Raw genomic sequence first — 22,990 nt, forward strand, 5'->3', positions numbered from 1 at the left:
CATCAACCACCCCTTTAACGCTTTGGCTGAGCTCCAAAGATGGGATAAGTTATACTGGCTCCTAGCGGTTGTAAAATGTAAACGACGAACATGGCATAGAAATATAGAATATGCAAATCCAATACAATATATTTTCAACATTTTTGTTAATTTCCCTAATATGTATTAAACATCTTACTTGGATATAGAATTTAAAAGCAGCTAGGGCATTCAAATCAGGTCATTTATTTACAGACAGAACAAATCAGATGTCTTTATGACAGCATCCGACTGCTTATCACATGGTGTAATTGGGTATTTATTTATAATATGTTTATGTTTTCAAATAGTGCATGTGGGTGGAATAAAAAAAGTCATACATTTTGGTATAGGGCCCATTTAAATGCCCAGCAAACATTGGACCGACTGTAGCCTAACTTGCCGAAGTCTCGCCGTAGGACGGCATTAAACGTCCAAATGTTTGCTGGGTGACAGTAACGTTACTTCATTAGAAATGCATTTAAATGCCAGAACAAAACCAACAAACTTTCATTTTATTAGTTTGTTCTTCTTTTCTTGTTCTGTATAGGCTATTTGTCCATGTGGGCAAAGCGAGTGTCCAGAGGTAAAACGTTTGGGGTGTTTCTTCAGTAGGCTATGTGTCCCCTGTCCCGCAAGCCAACTTTGTCTGGAACCCTCTGTTATTGGTATGTTTATCTTTAAAGTGGTAGATATAAATGGAAAAACAATACGATTACACTTTTAATAAGTGATTTGTAATGATATTGAATTGTTCAGTAGGCCTATTCCTCTGTGTCGCTTTAGATAGCACACTAAGATTGGTTTGAAAATGTAAACTATTGCAACTTGCTTGAGAGAGTTTGATTTGTTATTCACAAAAAAGCTTATTTATTCAGCAAAATGCTCATCAACGGACAACGATGTAGGCTATAAATGTTTCTGAAGATAACTGATCCATTGTGCATTGTTGCAAAAACACCACTAGGGGACAGTATAACTCTAAGTCATGTGGTGAGGAGAATAGTTTCATTGTGAGATGATATAGTTTTAGTAAGAGTTTATATAATGAATAAAATAAACTACTATGAATAAAAGACTAATTGAAAGTGCATGACTTCCAGCAGCCCCAAATGTACTATGTTAAAAACATGGGAATTAAAACATTTAAACCATTATTATTATGGATCTTGGGTTGATGAATGAATACATTTAGCAAAATGCACTACACACTACAAATTCCAATACACAAAAATTAGGATATTGTCTAGTGGGACAAAGTAGAACCAAATGCTAAAAATTGGAACGTTAAAAAGTGGAAATTGGAATTAGTCATTGAAAAATTCATGTCGACATAAACAATTTATGGCATTCCACTTTTATATATTATTTGCGAACACATAAACTCGTTTCCAGGTTCACATTCTGAGAATCAGCTGCTTCGCCTACTGTAATATGCAGCTTATGAAATCAGGCAAAGGATCCACTAAGCAGTGGCCAACAGGTCTCAGAGCATCACAAAGAAATATGTTGGCCAATAGATTTACAACCATCAAGGTCAGCAAGCTCAAAGTGACGTCGTACCTCTTTCCATGTCTAAATTAATCACTAGAGTGACCTTAACCCTGTAGCTCATACACACACGCAGAGGAATGAATTACACTTTGATTAAGGTTTGCCACAGTTACGTCCTCGTCAACAACCCTGGGTCTCATGCTTACAGTGTATTTGATTGTCTTTCATGCATTCCCCTGCCACTTTTTGTTTTTGGTGGCATAAGACAACATGAAGGCTGTTTTTGATGGAAAACTTAGAGTAGGAAAAATGTCTCTTATTTACAATTCAACGAAGCATGCTATGTGATTAAGAAATTATATTTCCTATGTAATCTAATTAAGAATATTTCCCATGCTGGTTTTAGATGGAGCCCCTGGGAGCAACTAAAACACAAATGGTGTGAAACTGGCAATGGCGTTCAGCTGTTAGCTGATTACATTGATTCCATTTATTTGTGACTGTTTTCCAGTCACTTCTCTCCTGAAGGTGAGCATTTCATCTCCATGTAAACGCTTTGAGCTCGGAGCCCTTCTGTAGACTCTGAATCCCACTGAGAAGATTGGAAAACGCAAAGCGTTTTGGGATAATCAATACGGACATGGATCAATGCAGATAATTATTGATTTAATTCATTTACACACTCAACTTTCTCCTCATTCACTTATGCAATTAGAATATGAAATTGCCAACATGGCATATTTACTAAAGTATCGTTTGCACATATCATCATCTATTTGAGAGTTGAAATTGTAATAACATTTCACTGCACTGGCATGTGGGCAGTGATCTTAATCTAAAAACTGTTTAGCAGCCTAAAAAGACACTGTTAAGTCCTGTTCACACCAAGAACGATAACTATAATGAGACCTGCATCCACACCATCGGACGTCACCGTTCTGTTTATTCTAAATGCGTACATTACAGTTTTGTCGTCGTCTTCTTTAAATGCTTGAGCTCTTTTAAGGGCAGGAATCTGATAGGTTCTGATGTTGTCTATGTTTTTATCGTTCATCAGCTGGGAAAAAATAGTTCTGCAAGTGATTCCAACGATATTGTTTCTCTGTGCCGTTATCGTTATAGTTGTGGTGTAAACTCTGCTATTCTTTGACATTTAGAATAATTTTAGAACTAAATATTTATCAGTATAGTTATGTATATATCATCCTTGATGTGAACTGGCCTTTAATGTGGAATTCAGATATCTTCACATATCTCATATCTTCACATATCTTAAATAGTCAGTTATAACACGCCAGCTGTCATTGTGTTGTTTTTAGTTATGTAAGTTTGCAAAGGACAAACTCTTTTTGATATGTTAATCATTACTAGCTACTTACAAAAACGTCCAGTCTTCTCAGCAAAACTTCTCAGAACTTTGACTAAAACATTCTGTAAAGGTTCTCTCAAAATTACGAATAAAATGTTCTTTCGGTAATGCAAATGTTAGATTTAAAGATACATTTCCTCAAAACATTAGCATGAAAATGCTACTAACACATTGTTAGAGTAACATTATTTAAATATTGGTACGACCAGTTTGACAATTTTTAATTAAAAATTTACATTCACGAGTTAATGAATCATCAGCTTTATTGGCCTCTGTTATGTAATCAATTTTTTTTTTTATTGTTATGAAACCGTATATTTTAGCACTATATCTCACTTAACATCATTTCCTTGAGAACATTGGCAGGATGTTTGCATAACGAGAAAATTAATGTTCATATAACCAGGGAAAATGTTCTTAAAACATTACAAAATGGTAGTTTTGTCTTATCGGCTACACAAGGAATTATTTCAATCTAGGTTGTTAGGCTCAAGACATCTGTTCTTGGTATTTTTGTTTGTGTAATTTTAGGCTTATGGTTTTGACCATTTATACGGTCTCTCAAAGTTCTGATCATGGTTTATTACTAATGGATTTACAGAATTTGTAACATGCTTTAATCCTGTGACAGTTAAAGCACGCTGGTAATTTATCAGCCATGTCTTAACGTGAGGGTCTAATTGGTGGATTAGGGCCTTGTTAAAACAGATTAAGACTGATGGGATTGTATGGCCGTGAGAGAGATGAGACAAAACAGGAGACGCAGCACGAGTTAGGGGTGTCGATGGGAATTAGTTGATTAAAGGAGCCTCTACAATGGCAGGCCTAGGAGGAGGCGTAGGATCGTGATTTATTCCTGTTAGTGGGTGGTGGAACATTTGTGTATTCTTCCACACTGTTGTCAGAGTGAGAGTGAAAAGTCTTCATCAATTTGTACCCATTATCATGTCAATAGACTAAGAGGGGTTGGGCATATGCGCGCACACACACACACACACACACACACACACACACACACACACACACACACACACACACACACACACACACACACACACACACACACACACACACACACACACACACACACACACACACACACACACACACACACACACACACACTTCTGTTCCCTCCTTCTGTGTGAGTTTTTGAAATAATTCAGTGGGATTCTTTCCCTGGCACACATTCTCTCTCTCACTCACTGTCACACACACACACACACACACCCTCCAGAGTCCTTTTACCGTAAACCTTATTCATTTTCCTGAAACAGTGACATACAGTAGACAAGCCTTCATGTTGATTAAATGGACAGGCAGTGTTGGAACACCAGGACTTTGCTACACTGTTGCATATTTTATCAGAAAATTTGTAATATTGATATTTAACCGTGTGAGCATGCATCTAAATGCACCAAATTTTTTGCAAATGTTTTTACACTTAATCTATAGTTAGTTCTCACACTCAAGGTTACAAATAAAAGCTGAGTTTGGCCTAGATGGAACCATTGAGAATTAATTTCCTCATTTCAAGGATTTAAATGGACATTTTCAGAGTAGCCTAAGATAACCTTTACGAAAAAGAAGTATACCTCAAGTTAATTTTATGAAGTTCAAGTATATTTTATGTAGTAAGTATACTTTATGTAGGAAGTATACTAATACTTTATGCAGCAAGTATACTTTATGTAGCAAGTATACTAATACTTTATGTAGCAAGTATGTAATAAGTATACTTAAGCATACTAATACTTTATGTAGTAAGTATACTAATATCAATGTACTAGTAGTAAACTTGAAGTGTACTATTTAAATACTGCTTGCGACTTTGGCCCACTTTTAGTATATAAAATTATACGTTTAAAGTTGCTATATGTAGCTTTTCTTCTAAAATGAATCCTTTTTTTTATTGCCTTTGTGTGAAGGGGTTGTAATCACACATTACAATGATCCACTTGTCGGGGTTTGCTATTGCCTCTGAAAGCCAGTATTCCTATTTCTATGTGAAGGCTCCGGGTCGGATTTACCGCGAAATCCATCGGATGTGACGTGCATGCGCGCTCCCGAGCCTCTCTCCTTTTTATATACAGTCTATGTTACGGCACTGCAACTAACTCCATGGAGTCTGATAACACCAAAAAACGACCTGCCTCCAGCACAACACAGACTCCAACACAAACTCCACATGAATATAAAAAACAAAAAAAAGTTTTATCTGCTGAAGCTCGTCAGGCCAAACGTGAATCGGATCAACTTCGGACGAAAACACGGATCAACATCGGCAGAGCGTTTGAATTATGGAGAGACCTCCGCTTTGTTTTAAGTATAGGTATACATTTAGGTATAAAAACAGACCCGGAGTTGGCTTTCATCCCTATTGTGATGCTTTCTCCGGTGTGTTGAAAGTCTCAGTGTGGCCGGTACCATGCGTGCTCGCTCTTGAGTTCGAGCACGCGCACTAGCGCTCTTGTAAAAATTGGTTGCAATCTGAAACATCACCGCTAGAGGCCGCTAAAACTACACATAGCCCCTTTAAGTGTCCTATAAGTATAACAGTAGTAAACTTGAAGTTTACTATTTAAATACTGCTTGTGACTAAAGTGGCCCACTTTTAGTATATAAAATTATACGTTTAAGTATAACAGTAGTAAAGTTTAAGTGCACAACTAGTTCACAACTACATTTCTCATTTGTACTGCATCTGTACTACAAGTGAACTATAAGTAAACTAGTGGTTTAGTATTTTAATACTTGTAGCATTTTTTTATCTTATTAAAGTACACTTTGAAGTATCCTCTTAGCAAACTTGTAGTTAGTAGTTTTATACTGCAAGTATAAAGTGTGTGTATATATATATATATATATATATATATATATATATATATATATATATATATATCTTTAAGTGAGTATAACATCATACTTATAGTTTCTATTTGTATATTATTTAGCACTTTTAAGTACTAATATGTTCCTATTTAGGTTAGGTTTAGGTTTTTTATACTTGAAATATACCTTTAAAGGGGCTATGTGTAGTTTTAGCGGCCTCTAGCGGTGATGTTTCAGATTGCAACCAATTTTTACAAGAGCGCTAGTGCGCGTGCTCGAACTCAAGAGCGAGCACGCATGGTACCGGCCACACTGAGACTTTCAACACACCGGAGAAAGCATCACAATAGGGATGAAAGCCAACTCCGGGTCTGTTTATATACCTAAATGTATACCTATACCTAAAACAAAGCAAAGGTCTCTCCATAATTCAAACGCTCTGCCGATGTTGATCCGTGTTTTCGTCCGAAGTTGATTCGATTCACGTTTGGCATGACGAGCTTCAGCAGATAAAACTTTTTTTGTTTTTTATATTTATGTGGAGTTTGTGTTGGAGTCTGTGTTGTGCTGGAGGCAGGTCGTTTTTTGGTGTTATCAGACTCCATGGAGTTAGCTGCAGTGCCGTCGCATAGACTGTATATAACAACGAGAGAGCCTCGGGAGCGCGCATGCACGTCACATCCGATGGATTTCGCGGTAAATCCGACCCGGAGCCTTCACATAGAAATAGGAATACTGGCCTTCAGAGGTAATAGCAAAACCCGACAAGTGGATCATTGTAATGTGTGATTACAACCCCTTCACACACAGGCAACAAAAAAGGATTCATTTTAGAAGAAAAGCTACATATAGCACCTTTAACTGTACTTTAACTCCTTCCATTTTGAAAACATTTTATTCTAGCTTCATGCATCCTTTTTATCAACACTTGAATGTGGTTAAGTTTCATAAAACATTACATTTGCGTAAGCAATCTTCTTTCACTTGTTTTTGCTTCTTCACCTGTGTTTGGATCCGGAGATTCTTTCAGAAGATGCGTAATAGCGCCCCCTACCATATAACAGTAAAAAACATGGATTGCTGGACAATTCTGTCAATGGCGGGAAATAGTAAAGTATGTTTTCAGTAAATTCCAATGTACACTACCAGTGGACTAGCCACAAAAATTAAAATACTCAGAATTAGTAACAAATCTGTTTTCTTTATAAATCAATATTTTCAAACAATGTATGTTTATAAAACAGTGTGTAAAACTACGTGAAAAAGTATTTAATTAGGCTATACTTAATCAAAAGAGTAAACATGACTACAAGCCAAGTATGCTTAGAATACTTCATTATACTTTTATGAATATCCCGATCAAAAGATTGAGTTACTAGTATAGTCCAAATATACTTAGACCTTTCTGTCAGTATAAGTCAGTCAAGTATACTTAAGTGCAATTTTAAGTTTATTTCTAAGAATTACATAAAAAGTAGACTGAAAGTACACTTTCTTATTTTTAGTTAAAAAGAAGCATACCACACTTCGACACTTTAAACTTCTTTTTCGTCAGGGTACGTTTAGTCAAAGAAACAGAAATATAAATTTCTAGATATGCAGAACAGGAAAAGAAAATTTGAAAAGAATCCTGAATCAAAGTGCATTTTAGTCCAATTCTGAACTTAATCTCAGGTCTCTATTATTGACACTTTATATAATAAAAGACAGATTATGTATTCTATAACGTTAGCTATGCTGAGAGCCTTTAATACCTCATACGCACTTAAAGTTCTCTGTGATTTGTTTTCATTGACCTGTAAACAATACCAGGTGTTAAAATGTCAACCATTTCCAAAGACAAATGACAATCTGTCCTTTGATGCTTATTAATTGAGGACTTCTGTTCCCATTGAAGAGTCACACTGCAGTATGGCTCTTTACCAATGCAAACAGCATAAACAAACAAACTCAGAGACACAAGTACGCAAGATTAAATTTGTGGGTGAGGCCTTGTGATTTAATAGAGCATTCATTGTCATTTTATTCTTTATTCAAAAGACCATTTTAGATGATCTAACTGCTGCTGAATAAACTTGAAGGAATGAATAGAAATTAATCCCCCATTCAAGTTTTCTTTGTCTGTAAGGAAGAAAGAAAAAAAAAACAGTTGATACTGTGCTTATATATATATATATATATATATATATATAAACTATTATATATACTACTATACACTATTATATTGTATTATTAGACTGAATTAATGGTAAATGTCTTTCCTGTAGTACAACTTGTATAGCTAACAATGCCAAGGTCACAGGTTTGATTCTCACACCAATAAAATGTGTGCTTGAAATATACTGTAAGTCAATTTGGAGCATCTGTCTAATGTTTAAATTTAAATCCTTGTCTGGCCATTTCAGTTGCATGCAAGTTCCAATTAAAATTGTTATTTTGTTTTGTTTTTGCATTGTACATTTTTTATGCAAAATGTTTTTATATTAGTAAAATGCATTAAACTAGGGATTCATCAGTGCTTGCAAAGGACATATTAATCACAGTATAGGGACAGCAGGACATTTCACTAATGCATGACCAGATGTACCATTTAGCAGTGCTGCAGTGTTTTAATTAGTCCAATTGCAGCGAGTGTCCAACCCTTCAACCACACCAGCGCATTTAAGGGTTAAGCAGCCTGATAAATGGCCTCTTTCACTGAATACAAGCTTTTGGCTGTGTTGCCCCCCATCTTGTCTCTGTGGGGTCAGTCAGTGAGACGATAATTGAGAGATTCCCAAACAGTAATCTTTTATCTGCCTGATTGACCTCAAGTCCTATTCAGTAGAAAGCAACTAAGTGACATCTGTTGACTCTGCTTGAAAAGGACATCGCAGGCTGCATTTGTTTAAGTGGCTGTACACCCTTTGTGATGCAGTGTCCCCTGCTTTTATTAACATGATGAGCTGTTAAACACTTCAGCTTGTTTTCGGAGGTGGCATTAGCTTCTCTTGATGCCAAGTGGAAAATTCACAGGAAAACAAATTCAGCTATAGTCACACATTAGAGAAAACAAATCTTCTTATTTATCAGGCACTTATGAAAAAACATCAAGATATATTAGTTGTTCATAAGGATTGTGCATCTAATAATGCCTAAAACTTCTTATTTGGAGAAAAACAGTGGTGGAGACCAGTAGTTTTCCCAGTTAAAGGGATAGTCATCATTTACTCACCCTCAAGTTGTTCCATACCTTTAAGATTTTTTTCTTCTGCTGAACACAAAACTAAAGAAGATATTTTAAATAATATGGGGAATATGGGGGGAGGGGATACAATGGAAATCAATGTGGTCCATCAACTGTTTGGTTACCAACATACTTCAGAATATCCTCAGCAGAAGAAAGAAGTTCATACAGGTTTGAAACAACTTGAGGGTGAGTAAATTATGACAAAATTTTCATTTTTGGGTGAACTACTCCTTTAACTTGCAATACATGCACTAAAATAGCTTGTGCTTTTAAAATTGATTCTGCATAAAAGGCTGATCTAAGAGTGAATGACAAAATGAAAATGGTTGGAATAGTGTGCTTTAGCATAATGGTCTTATTTTAGAATGCATGTATGCAATGTATGACCTTGCTAGATTTGACTCCAAACATGTTGCGACCGTTCCTCAATAAATCATCCGTCTTAATCAAAGTAGAACCCTCCTCCATCACTAAAGCAGTGCAGCGAGTCCAATTCCACTACACAATGCGGCATAATGGAACTATTTATTTCCATAATGCTGCATTGTCACTGTGATGTTGTGCCCTCGGGACGATGACGGAGAGGCGGAAGGATCGAGGAGAGGTGACGAAGTGCTAGAACAGAAAGGGTGGGGGGTTTCTAATTAGCGAATGAAATTTCATGTTGGGTTCCATAGGAGATAAATTAGCTTTTGACAGCTCCTCCCTTTCAGCTTGTCAGAACCTCTGACAGAACGGCCAGTTAACGGATTGCTAATTCCTCTTTTAGGCCTCCCTGGTCCGGACTGCTGGTCCAAGACCATTTCCTTAATGGGCTGAAGCCATATGTAGACCTGGCAACATGCCGCTTTACACAGATGCAGCTATACAAACCCCATCTCATGCATACAACGTAACTGTTTTGGTGGTGATTTCGTATGAATTCATTCTACTTGAACCGCTGCGCGCTTGTTTCTCTGGTCGCATAAGTTCTATATAAACCTTCTTCATATGTCTCCATCCAAAGTTGCCAATTTAACTTATGCGCAAAATTGTAATATCGCATAAAACATTTGCGAATAAGGCGTTTCCATCCCATGTGTTCAAGAGAACAAATTCATTACTTCCTGGGAAATTGGCAAAAAATATCTGTAGTAAGTTGCTGCAATCGAGAAAGCCATTGTGGCTCTTTTTTCCTACATCATAAATGACTTGCGTTTCAGAGTATCCAGACAAAACACAATAAACCCTGCCATTTTATCTTGCATTCCCATGCTTGTACACTCTTACAAATAAAGGTTCTTTATTACCATCTATGGTTCTATGAAGAACCTTTAACATCCATGGAACCTTTTCATTGCTCAAAAGGTTCTTTATAGTGAATTTTACAGTATGAATTTATAGTGAACAAAGGTTCTTCAGATTATTAAAAGGTTCTTTACACTAAGAAAAAAGTGGTTCTTTTAACAACTGATCACTGAAAGTTTCTTTTGGGAACACAAGATGGTTCTTCTATGGCATCACTGTGAAAACCCCCTTTTGGAACCTTGACTCAGGCATTTCAGAATGATCAAACCAAAATTTGAGAAATGCTGTACAATAAAATTCGTTCGCTGGTTAATCCACTTATCCAGTCACATCCACTGTTGAGGCAAAGTCACAAGTTTGTTTGTTTGTTGCACATTGAGGTATTTATTAATTATTTTCCATCGTAGTATAAGGCATGTCTTCTTATTGGATAATACATTTACAAAAGGCGTATACATTTTTTTTAGTGCATAGGTTTTTGTAATGAGGATTTGTAGAATTGTTTCGCGTCTTGCTGTTTCCATTCCAGCGATATCCCAAAATAATCAAAATTAGGTGGATGGAAACAGATATTGTCATTGACCTTAAGTGCAGCAGGCCTGTACAGTACAGTTTCAGTAATGTTCAATATACTAAAATTATTCTCAAGTGAGATTTCTTTCTGGATGAGAACATGCGTTTTAGGACCCTTTCTGTGCCCCCTAGACTTGATCCCCTTATAGATCATCACACATTTAAATACACCTCGCAGCCTATGCAGTCACTCTGCAAATTGGCATAGATTTGCAAAGCAAATATTAAATTTTAACGACAACCTTCCAGACAAACACAGAGATTTAATGTGTGCATGTCATCATCTAAGAGAATATTTAATGAATTCCTGATGGAAATCCGATGCTGTAATTTATGAATGACAGGTTTATGATATAAAAGCACAGACATAATCAGTACATAAATGGATCGCAGGCTGTACACAGATATTTGTTTCAGAGTTATTCACGATGGCTATTCAAATATTGTCTATTCATGAGATATTCAAATGGCTAATGGTGTGTAGCTATACATTTCGATTGGGGTTAAAAGCTAAAGGTTATCGTTTTTTGTAGTGTTTTTGCTTTTCTGCTTTCTACTTAAGATATGCATATCTCATTCTTTTATTTTTAAGAAAGCATTACTTGGCATGTGAACTATGGAAAGGGCGCACAATTCAGAAATGTGAGGTGGTTTTGAATTATGGCTGCATGTGGTCCCTTCATTCCTGCCACAGTGAGGACTCTCTGATTAAAAAACATATATATTGGTGGGTGGGGCTGCATATCCTACAGCAGGATTAGGTGCAAGCAGGGCTAATTGAACTGTCAATATTTAATTTGCTCACCTCTGACAGCCACACACACATACATCCCTGGATGAATCTGTGAGTTGACTAGGATGATCCTGGAAGATAAACACAGAGCCTGATTAGATGTGGTAGTTATCCATCATACCTGTCCTGTTATATATATCCTCCAGACTGACCAAACACACACATACCCGTACACAAAGGCCACGGCAATTCAGCCCTGGCTTCTGTGCATGTTGTTTGATTTTTGCTTTGCTAATTAAATTTCACCCTGACATATAAAAATACGGCTATACTTTGAACGTTATTACATTGTGGTTCAGGAATCTGGAATGATATCCCATAAATTATTGTGGCTCAGGAGCAGAAATGACCCCAAAGAAATGCACTGATTAAACTGTTTTAATATTTTCTATGTCTGGAAAGAGATTGCATTGCATGTATTTAGTTTATTTATTTACTATTCTTTTTTTAATTAAATGTATACATTTCATTAGATGTTTCATTAAAATAAATAAAAAACGTATACCTATTTTAACTTATAAACTTAAGTTCAGCTGCTGCCTTTAATTTATAAGTATAATCAAATTGGCTGTGCAAGTCATTTCAACTAAGGGAGCATTTACATGACACTGTTTTCAACTAAAAATGGAAAACTTTTTATGCGTTTTGGCTGTTCATATACATTAGACAATAACGTTTCAGGGGGCTGAAAACCTAAACTTTTGAAAACGGCTTTCATAGTAAAATTGATACTGTTATTGTATCGACAGCCTTAGTCAAACGGGTTGGCGCGCATGGTTGGGTTGCGGAGAGATTGTGAGATTGTGGTTAGGTCTCAGCAGCAAGAGGGAAGTAGAGGTCAGTAAGCTGGGCTGAGTTGAGTGGGGGACGGAGGGGGTGACTCTGGGACGCCAGAGTCACTGTCGAGCCCTCTTGAGGTGTCGTGGGCTAGTCGACGAAACACTGAGGACGGAAGGTGCCCACTTGAAGACCCTAGAGATGTTCCCTACTCCGCTCAATCCAGAGGGTTGTTATGGGGGGACCGCACTGTGGTTGCAGCCGTTGTGTGTGCTGACGCGCAAATACACTATTAACACCAGACAGAAGGAGATTCACGTCACCAGATGGAAAGAAGCGTAAATGAATGGAGAAGCATAGGTTACTGTAAAGCTACGTCTTAGTTGGTGCTTATCTTGGCGAAAGCCGAGTACAAATCAGCATGAAGTTTTAACATCTACTCTCGTGTAATGGAAATCATGTCTCCGTGTAAACTACAAAAACGCGAATTTGTAAAAACAGTGACAGGCGTATTACATGTTCAGTCTATAGAGAGGCTAAGTCCTCCCCTTCCGGAGAAACACACGATGTAAACTTTCGTTCCTACCAAAACATTAGTTCAGAGAAAATGGAGAAGAAGCTAATAATCGCCGTTGCTGAGTTTCCTATTATTTATGATATGACGTTGTTTGCTTATAAGGACCAGTTACAAAAGAACGAGGCATGGGATTAAAATAGCTGGGATAGTTTGAATTTTTGTTCTTAAAGTTGAACTTATTTTAACTTGAATGACGCGTTTTTTAAAATGCTGTGACATGCGCGAGACGCGGCAAAAGACACGAAGCTTGAGCACACAGTCTAGCGCCTGTTTACATAGTTATATAGAAAAGCAGTTAAGTGGAATGGAAAAACACCAATCTCATGTGACATTTCATGTTGTGACACTTCTCTTCTCCCTGCTACGTCAGAGCGACCAAAGCGTCAACAAGCTTCCCCATACTTTTTGACAAGCGTCCTTGACAGGGCGGACGGAGCTTCTTTGTCGCTCAAGTCGGCGGCGGTTTGAACGTACAGTAACGTTATAATCGTAACGTTACGCCATCATGCCTGTGTGTTTTGTACCAGACTGCACACATACGAGCTTGTTGATGTACATAGTGCGAGACGAGAGATGTAGTTCATTGTGCGATTTTCACATAAAACTAAATGTTACACTTCTGTTTTTTGGCAAACTGTGACTTTCTTGACTTTCATAATTATCTTTTGAATTGACAAACATCATATGTGTAATTCAGGGTACAGTTCAGACGGTATAAAAAGATAAGTTGTCTCTCGCCATTGACTACCATACATATTTTTTCCGAAATAAGGTCCCATTAGCCGGAAGCGGAGGGGAGGGACTTAGGCTCTCTATAGGTGCATAGTGTTACTTTACAATGTCACAGCACCAACTACTGGCCTGGCATTAATAATAAAACAGTGTTTTTAGTCATTTTTGCTGATCCGTGTGAACGTGGATCATTTTGACAATGTTGTGGTCTGTACACAAAAAAAAAACTCGCTCATCCATGTCTTTATGGACCTTGCTTTTTTCAATGGTGCGTAGTCATGTTGGGAGGGGCCATCCCCAAACTGTTCTCACAAATTTGGGAAAAACAACCCCACACCATAATCCCCCCTCCACCAAACTTTACACTTGGCACAATGCAGTCAGGCAAGTACCATTCCCCTGGCAACAGCCAAACCCAGACTTGTCCATCGGATTGCCAGATAGAGAAGCGGAATCTGTCACTCCAGAGAACACGTGTCCACTGCACTAGAGTCCAGTGCCGGCGTGCTTTACATCACTGCATTTGACGCTTTGCATTGTACTTGGTGATTTAAGGCTTGGATGCAGCTGCTCTACCATGGAAACCCATTCCATGAAGCTCTCTACGCACTTTTCTTGAGCTAATCTGAAGGCCACATGAAGTTTGGAGGTCTGTAGCTATTGACTCTGCAGAAAGTTGGCGACTTCTGCGCACTGTGCGCCTCAGCATGCGCTGACCCCGCTCTGTGATTTTACGTGGCCTACCACTTTGTGGCTGAGTTGCTGTTGTTCCTGATTGCTTCCACTTTGTTATAATACCACTAACGGTTGACCGTGGAATACTTAGTAGTGAGGAAATTTCATGAATGGACTTATTGCACAGGTAGCAAGCTATCACGGTACCACGCTTGAAATCATTGAGCTCCTGAGAGCGACCCATTCTTTCACAAATGTTTGTACAGTAGAAGCAGTCTGCATGCCTAGGTGCTTGATGTTATACAACTGTGGCCATGGAAGTGATTGGAACACTTGAATTCAATGATTTGGAGGGGTGTCCCAATACTTTTGGCAATATAGTGTAGTTTTCCATGTTTTACTGATCTTATAATTTTTTTTAGAGTGTAATGTCATGATTGGTATAGCATTCTATTTATTTATTGATATGAAATGTATAATGTCATGTTTGGTATTGCGCATTTATTTATTTATATGAAATGTATAATGCCATTATTGGTATTGCACATTTATTTATTTATATAAAATGTATAATGTCATGTTTGTACTGCACTTTTATTTGTATTTTTCATTTTTTTTTATGAAATGTATAATGCCATAATTTGTATTTCTCTTTTATTCATTTATTTATAATGTCATAATTGATATTCCACTTTATACATTTCATTAAAATAAATAAATAAATAAATAAATAGAGTACAATACCAATTATGACATTATACATTTCATTAAAATAAATTAAAAATATCCTTATTGGTATTGCATTTTTTTTTTACTATAAAATGTAATTCCATAATTGGTATTGCACGTTTATTTATTTATTTACTTTTTTATGAAATGTACAATTTCATAATTACTATGGCATATTTTTTATGAAATGTCTCAATTGGTAACAGAGAATTATATGTTTTTGTGTTGTTGTTTTTTTATCTCAGCAAAAGAACCACCCACGATGCACCAGCAGCTCCTGATGTTGCCACCATTTTATCCGGAGCAACAGATGTTTGTAGCAGCTCTGCGGGACTAATTATCCATCCCTGTCATCCTCTCTGCAGTACGTGCACGTGTGTGTTGAACTTTCTGTTATGCTTTAACTCAGCAACGGTAGGATTTACCAGTAATTATCCAGAAACACACCCCTCTTGCCTCAGCCATTGTCTTGATGTCTCTGCAACATAGCTGTCATTAATCAAACGATTCAACGCAGGCCTGAACTGGTTAACCTGCACCGCCCAGCCCTGGTTACTGAGGAAGTTTTCAATTCCCCTTTGGTCAATCACAAGGACACAAGAGTGCAACAATGGGATGGTTCTGAATGGAAATTAAAATAAGATGCAACAATTCAGTGGAATCCAGCATGCAATTTTAACTTTTGGTAGGTCTGGACAAAGACTTAAATTCGCTGAGTAGGAAGGCTGGAATTGGAAATTAGACAGCACATTAGCTTTAAAGCTGTCACTGAAACCTACACAAGCATAGCACATTGCTATTTTTTTACATCTGACCTAGAGCAAGAGGTCAGACAGTTACGAAAGGGGCAGCCCATGTTGCATTTGTGTATGAATAGCTGTCTATTCAGTGACTCTTTTACAGTCTCTTGAATACAAGTGTTGGCTCCCTTCTGGACAGCCAGAATGCTGAGGGCTTGCACTTTTGGCTGTCTTGTTAGGCATCTGTGGTCTCCTTTTTTAGAAAGAGGACATTTATTTGTAGATCTGTCTTGAAGAAAGTCTTACCATTTTACTCACTCTCCAAATTTCAGTGTACAAATTTACTAAAATCAAATCATTATAAAGTAAAATATTTGTAATTTTTTTTTTAAAGAAATCTGTATTTGTATATTTATTCAGTCCTCACATTTGTAAAGCAATTTTGAGCAATAACCACTTTGGGTCACTCACGGTAGAAACCTACTCAATATTATGCTTTTTGAAAACCCCAGATGAGTTTTCACATGGAGCAAAAAGTACAATCAACTTGGATTTTTAAGTAATTTCAACTTAAATTACTTTAAACACTTAAAAATGAGTATATATGTATAAAAAAAATTGAAAAATGCTTAACTTATTTTATTTTATTTTTTTAGTTAAAGCAAAGTAAAAACATATGTTGTCATAACTTATTGATCATATAATTTGTACAGTGTGGTTCTGGCTTCTTTTGAGTCTTTTATTTAGTTCTTTGCGAACCACTGCATCTAATTTACTACATTAATTTAGTTATTGATATTATTGTATACCTTTATTTGTAACAAATTATTTTCAATTGAATACAATTTGTTCTAATTTAACTTCTTTTAAATTAACTTTAGTTTCATTTTCACAGCTGTCTTACCCCAACCCCAAATATATAGGCTACTTAATGTGGTACTTATTGTATTTTATTGTTTGCAGAGGTTAAGGCCTTTGTGCTCCCTGTCCTTTTTAACACAATGTTGGATTTAAAAAAGTTGTATTAATTGTATAATATTTATATCCTACTGACTAATAATATTAGTATTTGATAACTAAATTGATTCAGTACCTTAAAATAATAATAATAATACATAAATCATTATTTGAAACATTTTATTATGCCATTTCATTTATTTTCATTTAATTTATATTGATATTGGAGAGAGTAGATTTCAGTCTGAAAAAAATGAAACGATGTTAAAATTGTCATCTAATTATTTTAATTTCTGATTGAATGAAAAGTAAGACACAGACAGCAAGAATATATTAATTGCAGAGCTTAGAACTGGGGATTCACACAATTGCAACTTTTGTTTCATCAAATAGCACTTTTGAGCTGTTGGAGACAAATAAATGTAACACTGAATTACCATCACAGGTTACTTCAAAATATATGCCATTTATTTTTCTTTCCAGAAATGAAAGAAAATAAAAGGCAGATCTTTGTATTATCTGTTCTGCTGTGTAAACTCTACTACTGTGTTAATGATTGACATAGAAGCCTAATAATTGACCTTTATCTTCCTAATGAACTGAGATTAATTATAACCTCAAGGTTTTGTCTGGGAACTCACTGACAGTGCTGAGAGCATGACCAGACTTCCCATGAGAAAAAACGATCCACAGAAAAACAAATAACTGAGAATTCAATTTAGACGACTTAAAAAATGAGTCTCCAGGTGTGAAATGACTTTGAGGTACTGAATAATATTGGCATCTTTCTCGTTTTTGAATCAATGATTTCTTTCTTTCTAATATATAAACGTACTACACTTTCTTCCGTGTTGGCACGCTACTATAGTGTCAGATCGTTATCATCTCCAAAGGTCTCAGCTGCCCAGTTGTTTCGACATTAGTTAGGCTACTGGAAAAACAAGCAGCAAATTACCGGCAGATAATGTCAGAACATCACAACTGCAGCGTGTACGTTTGCGTGTCATGCTTGTCTTTTTATTTGTGCATTAGTGGGCTATATATTTGCACCCGATAAGAAGAAATAGGGGTGAGCGGTTGGTCATGCAAACACGTCGCATTACTAGTGTGTGTGAGAAAAGTAAGGCGGCATCGCACCTGCGAGCGCGCGGAGTGGAAAAGGTCAACATTGTCCTCCATTGTCCTTTTGTCAAGGTTAGTGTAAGTTAGAAATGTATTTAACCCTTAAGTAGGCTATTTATTACACCATTCAGGAAAACCATGAAAATTAATTTCAGTAAGAGTGGAATATTTATGTTTAATTCCTCCTTTGTGCACTGTGAAGACATCTTCAATGCTTTAAATAAGCTACTTTAGTTTTAGTCAAGTAGCCTTGTAAAATTTGAATTGCCATCTGAATGTGACATTACAAGAGCATAGCCTATTGGGCTATATCAGATAAACGACTGGCTATTCAGAACCAATATATTTCAGATTACAAGATTTTTGTACCTCATTTGACATTCATCTCTTTATAATTTGCATTTTTAAAAAACACTTTAGGTTTCGATTCTATTCTTTCAAATTATTTTTTAAAAATGGTTATAGGCCTATTTGAAATATTTCTAACGTTGCCATTTTAATTAATAGCCTAGCCTAATTGGACATTATTATCAATGATTTTCAATAAGGCTTACTTGCACAGGCTATCAATCTTAAACATTTTGTTCCACTAAGAATTAGGCTACTGGTGAGGAAAATCACTTTTAATTAAATTAAATATTGTCATAACATGCCGTGTAAACCCAATCTTTATACAGTGAAGTAAGAATCCAGTCGAAATCATATCGATAATGTGAATGAATATGTAACTATATTTGTGAGATATTTTGATTGCTAATATGAGGCTATTTTATAATTCGGTTTTATAATTCGGTATTAGCCTATTATATAACAAATAATTCGGTAGACACAAATTATTTTTTATAAAGCCAATAGTTGTGTAATTGTTTGTGTGGCCAATTTGTAGTATTTCATATTTTTTATCAATCGACCGATAAGTCGTGAGAGATGTGAATTTTATGGCTTGATGTTGAAATAAATTCCTGTGTAGTGAATTAATTAGAATGTATTGGAAGATTCTCTTCTATAAGGGCATCCAAATGAACCAATCAGAGAGTGTTTAGGAGGAGCGTGCTAGAGCGCGAGACAGTCAAAAACTGATGCCTGCTCGCACTCCAGGCATAGCGTTCCGTCACGGGTATAGAGATGAAAACACTCAGTCACAGTAACAAAATATCTACAACTGTCTTAAAGAATTAGATAATATTACCGACGTTTAAAGTTAATTGTAAATGCAGGCCTAGTGTGAAGGGGAAAAAGGAACTCTTAAACTCATAACCATATTTTTAGCTCCTACCGTAGGCTACTTGACACTTAAAGTTCGGCTCCATGGATAAGTCGAAGAACTTTCGAATAGACGCTCTGTTGTCAGAGAGCTGTCAGCGGACAGTTCGCGAGGATTCCCCGGGACTGTGCAATGAAGGCATTGACATCGAGCCCGCAACATGCAAACGGACACAAAACTCGCCTACTCGCGCTTTTCAGCTTCAGACAGGGGTCATCCCCAAACCAGGCATGATAAATATTTCTCACCCGGGATTTACGTCACTTTCTCAAGGGTCTATGCAAGGAATGTATCCCTCACCTATGTATTCCATCACGGCATTTGGAGCGCAACATCCCACCTTCGCGTATTCTGGTTTTGCGCATCCGTACCCGGAGCACCTGAAAGCAGCAGCCGTGACCGGTTCATTTCCGTTAGAACACTGGCTCCGGGCAGGACTCATAATGCCTCGCCTTGCAGACTACAGCGGTATGTGTGTCCCTTCTGCAGAATTCTTATAAAGTTTACTTTTTAAATACTTTAGAATTTAAAAAGTATTGTCAAGCCAATGAAAATGTCTAAATGATGCCACTATAATGTAGCTATGTAATTTTAAAGCATTTTTTCAACTATGCTAATTTCCACTAAGTTTGCTACAAGGTTTTTTTTTTTCATAGTAAATAATTAAAAAAAAAATACATTTATAAACCTTTATATATCCAAAAATATATTCATGTTCTCTCAGCAAAGAAGTGCACTCACATGCAATAAATATTCTCTAACATAATTGAATCAGTATTTACTGCTAACTGAACTATAATGTAAGCTTTTTTTATTTCCAGTCTTTTCATAGCATCATAAATGACAACTCCATTAAAACAGCCTTCATCGAAAGGAAAACTATAAAGAAACACTTAAAACAGCCTGAGCTTCATCAATAAAGTTATCTGGTAGCATCTATTGAATTTTCATTAAGTTAATGGTGCTCTCTGGTGTTTTATTGTCCCGCTAAAGCAATATCTCCCAGCCCTGTCATCAACAATAAACTGAAGTAAAGCTGTTATCATTGTCTATTAGGGGGGAGTAACAAGAGGTGAATATGTTCTTTGCTGCGTCTGCTTGGTGTCTTCACCGTATGTCTTTGTTTTTTTGGCACAAGTCTCACACCTCCTTTATCAACAAACTCTCTTTTCAGGGGCACCTCAATCTGGTTTGATTGGAAAGTGCCGGAGACCACGCACAGCTTTCACCAGCCAGCAACTGCTAGAGCTGGAAAACCAGTTCAAACTCAACAAGTACCTATCACGACCCAAACGCTTCGAAGTGGCCACGTCTCTCATGCTGACTGAGACACAGGTGAGGAGAAAGCAACACACTCACATGTCTATTCATAACAATTTTATGTTTTAGTGAATTGATCGCTAATTTATTTGAAATCGTAGTTGTAATCTCAATCGTACATTTTCATACAAGCTGCTTATGCCCCACTGCAGGTTAGGTTAGGGGTTCACCTTCATGTACCTTTTTCTAAAAAATCATAAGTTTTTATACAAATCACATTGGATTTATATGAAAATAGTCACTTCGTAAAATAGTTGTCTAATGAAATCGGATTGGGAGAAATAAGGGATTTGTGGCCACATCTCTCATGCTGACTAATACACAAGTGAGGAGAAAGCAACACACTCTCACACTGAAAAGTTCACCTTCAATTCTTACGATCAACTTGGATGTTCAAGTAATTTCAACTTAAATTACATTGAACTGACTTAAAAAAATTGTTGAATCATGTATAACTTATATAAAAAAAAGTTTAAAAGCGCTTAACTTATTTTGTTGAGTTAAAGCATTGTAAAAACATATGTTGTCATAACTTATTGATCATATAATTTTTTACAGTGCATGGCAATTCATAACTATTTTATGTTTTAACGAAATGGTAGCAAATTCGTATGAATTTGAATATCATGTGTTTCGTACAATATGCCCCATGCCTGGTTAGGTTTAAGGGTTGAACCTTCATGCTTTTTTTAAAAGTAAAATCATGCATTTCCGTATTTCAATCACACCGTACAAATCACCACCTTGTAAAATAGTTACGATTTCTCATGAAATCAGGTTGTGAGAAAGAAGGGATAAGGTAAAAAAAAATATATTGCGTACAAAGAAACACCAAAATAATTTTGATAATCATTCGAATAAAAAGCCCTTAAATATTCCTAAAAGCTAATACCAATGGATCACCTTTTATGTAAATGATTGTGATGTTTGTTATGTATTTTCCAGGTGAAGATTTGGTTCCAGAACCGACGGATGAAGTGGAAGCGCAGCCGTAAAGCTAAAGAGCAGGTTGCACAGCAGGACACAGATGGCTGTAAGTCAGGAAAAAGAGGAAACAAGCCCAAAGACCTGAGTCGCTGCAGTGCACACGATGACGATGAGGACCTGGATGCAGAGGAGGAAGAAGAAGAAGAAGAAGAGGAAGAGTTCAGAAAATCCATTAACGTCGGCGTGAGCCTACCTCACCCTTCGGACTTCCTGCAGCACAGCTCCGCGCTGAGCTACAGCTCTCATGGCTCTTACTCTGATGACGACCTGGAAGAGATCGGAGGAGACCGAAAGATCAGGCTGGGGTTATGAGGGATTAATGGCAGCTGTATAGTCTGCATGTCCATTCATGAATTGGACTGCTAACTACATCAAGGTTTAAAATACAACACCTCAAGACTGAAAGCTGTTGATGTCAAAATTAAGTTCATTGACGTTTATAGACGAAAAGTCTTAAATAATTGTCTTCCAGTTTATTTGCACTTAATATTTTTTCTTGAAGGCTGCTTGTAAACTGCAAATGTACACTATTTCAAACTAACTTGTTTTTCTTATGCGATCAAACTCTTTACTATGTATGTTAATATGGCTATTTCGGTTGAAAAAACAAACAAACAAAGCTGCTGTTGAACCAAATGAGGAGGCCTTTCCACTGAAAGTCTCAGGCTGACTAGGTCTCTTAAACACATTTCGTTCGAGTGGATGCTGAGGAACAGAAGATTGTCCAGAGGTCATCAGTGTCAGCTTTCTTCCAGTAACCATTGACTAAGAAACACAGAGGAACTGCTAAATCCTCAGCAAATATTGAACAAGGGCAAACTGTGAACGGTTCATTAGTTAGTCCATTAGTTTATGTCATGTTGTTGCTGTTGGTGTCTTTAATGTTATTTAACTGATAGATTATATATCTAATTTATTCAACGTGATATCAGGACTCCGATTGAAGGATTGTGTGACCTTCAAAGAACGCTGGTAAAATATGTACTTGGAGACAGAGGGAAATAAACAAAATTGAAGATGAGTTTCAGGCATTCTCTCACTTGCTGTCATTGAACCCTTTTTGTTCTTTAAAGATGTGAAAATGCTGCAGTGCATACACAAATAAAAGTTTAGGCTCTGTTTATGCATCTGGCACATGAGCGAAAGGTTTAAAACTAAATGAATATTACCCGCATCCTATATTCATCGTCCCACTCTCCTCTCCCTTTTAACCTCTAGCTGACAGAGATGGTGATTAAAGCTCAGATGAATCTACAGTGCATTATAAATAACGAGGGCCCTGATATTTATGGCCACAGCCTCTCAAATATGAATTACTCAGGGGGGTTTACTGATAGGCAAATAATTAAGTTAATGAAGGAAAAGTAAAATAATCTACTCCTTATGCTGATGTCACCGGGCCATTTAATTTGAAAAGATGAATTACCTCAATGACCAAAAGAGCAGTTTTACATGGGTGTGGTGTTAGGCCAACAATTAAATATTAAAGCAGAGAAGGTGCAGTCAAGCTAGAATT

At 36.6% G+C, this 22,990-nt stretch overlaps 1 protein-coding gene across 1 annotated transcript; it reads left to right on the forward strand.

Moving 5' to 3' along the window:
• The first annotated feature begins 18,932 nt into the window (after nucleotides 1-18,932).
• Nucleotides 18,933-22,486, forward strand: mnx2a (motor neuron and pancreas homeobox 2a). Its single transcript, XM_077216832.1, has 3 exons — nucleotides 18,933-19,635; nucleotides 20,342-20,502; nucleotides 21,433-22,486. The coding sequence occupies exons 1-3, from the start codon at nucleotides 19,212-19,214 to the stop codon at nucleotides 21,784-21,786; spliced, it is 939 nt and encodes a 312-aa protein (XP_077072947.1). The 5' UTR covers nucleotides 18,933-19,211; the 3' UTR covers nucleotides 21,787-22,486.
• Nucleotides 22,487-22,990: the final 504 nt, after the last annotated feature.

Source organism: Siphateles boraxobius, unplaced genomic scaffold (assembly GCF_051911475.1).
Source record: "Siphateles boraxobius isolate OS27281-9 unplaced genomic scaffold, OSU_SipBor_1 7, whole genome shotgun sequence".
Lineage (NCBI taxonomy): Eukaryota > Metazoa > Chordata > Actinopteri > Cypriniformes > Leuciscidae > Siphateles > Siphateles boraxobius.

Bases quoted from the DNA above. Each gene is read 5' to 3' on its own strand.
- mnx2a (XM_077216832.1), top strand. From the start codon at position 19,212: ATGGATAAGTCGAAGAACTTTCGAATAGACGCTCTGTTGTCAGAGAGC. The intron at 19,636-20,341 runs GTATGTGTGTCC...CTCTCTTTTCAG, and splicing joins TCGCCTTGCAGACTACAGCG to GGGCACCTCAATCTGGTTTG. The intron at 20,503-21,432 runs GTGAGGAGAAAG...TGTATTTTCCAG, and splicing joins TCATGCTGACTGAGACACAG to GTGAAGATTTGGTTCCAGAA.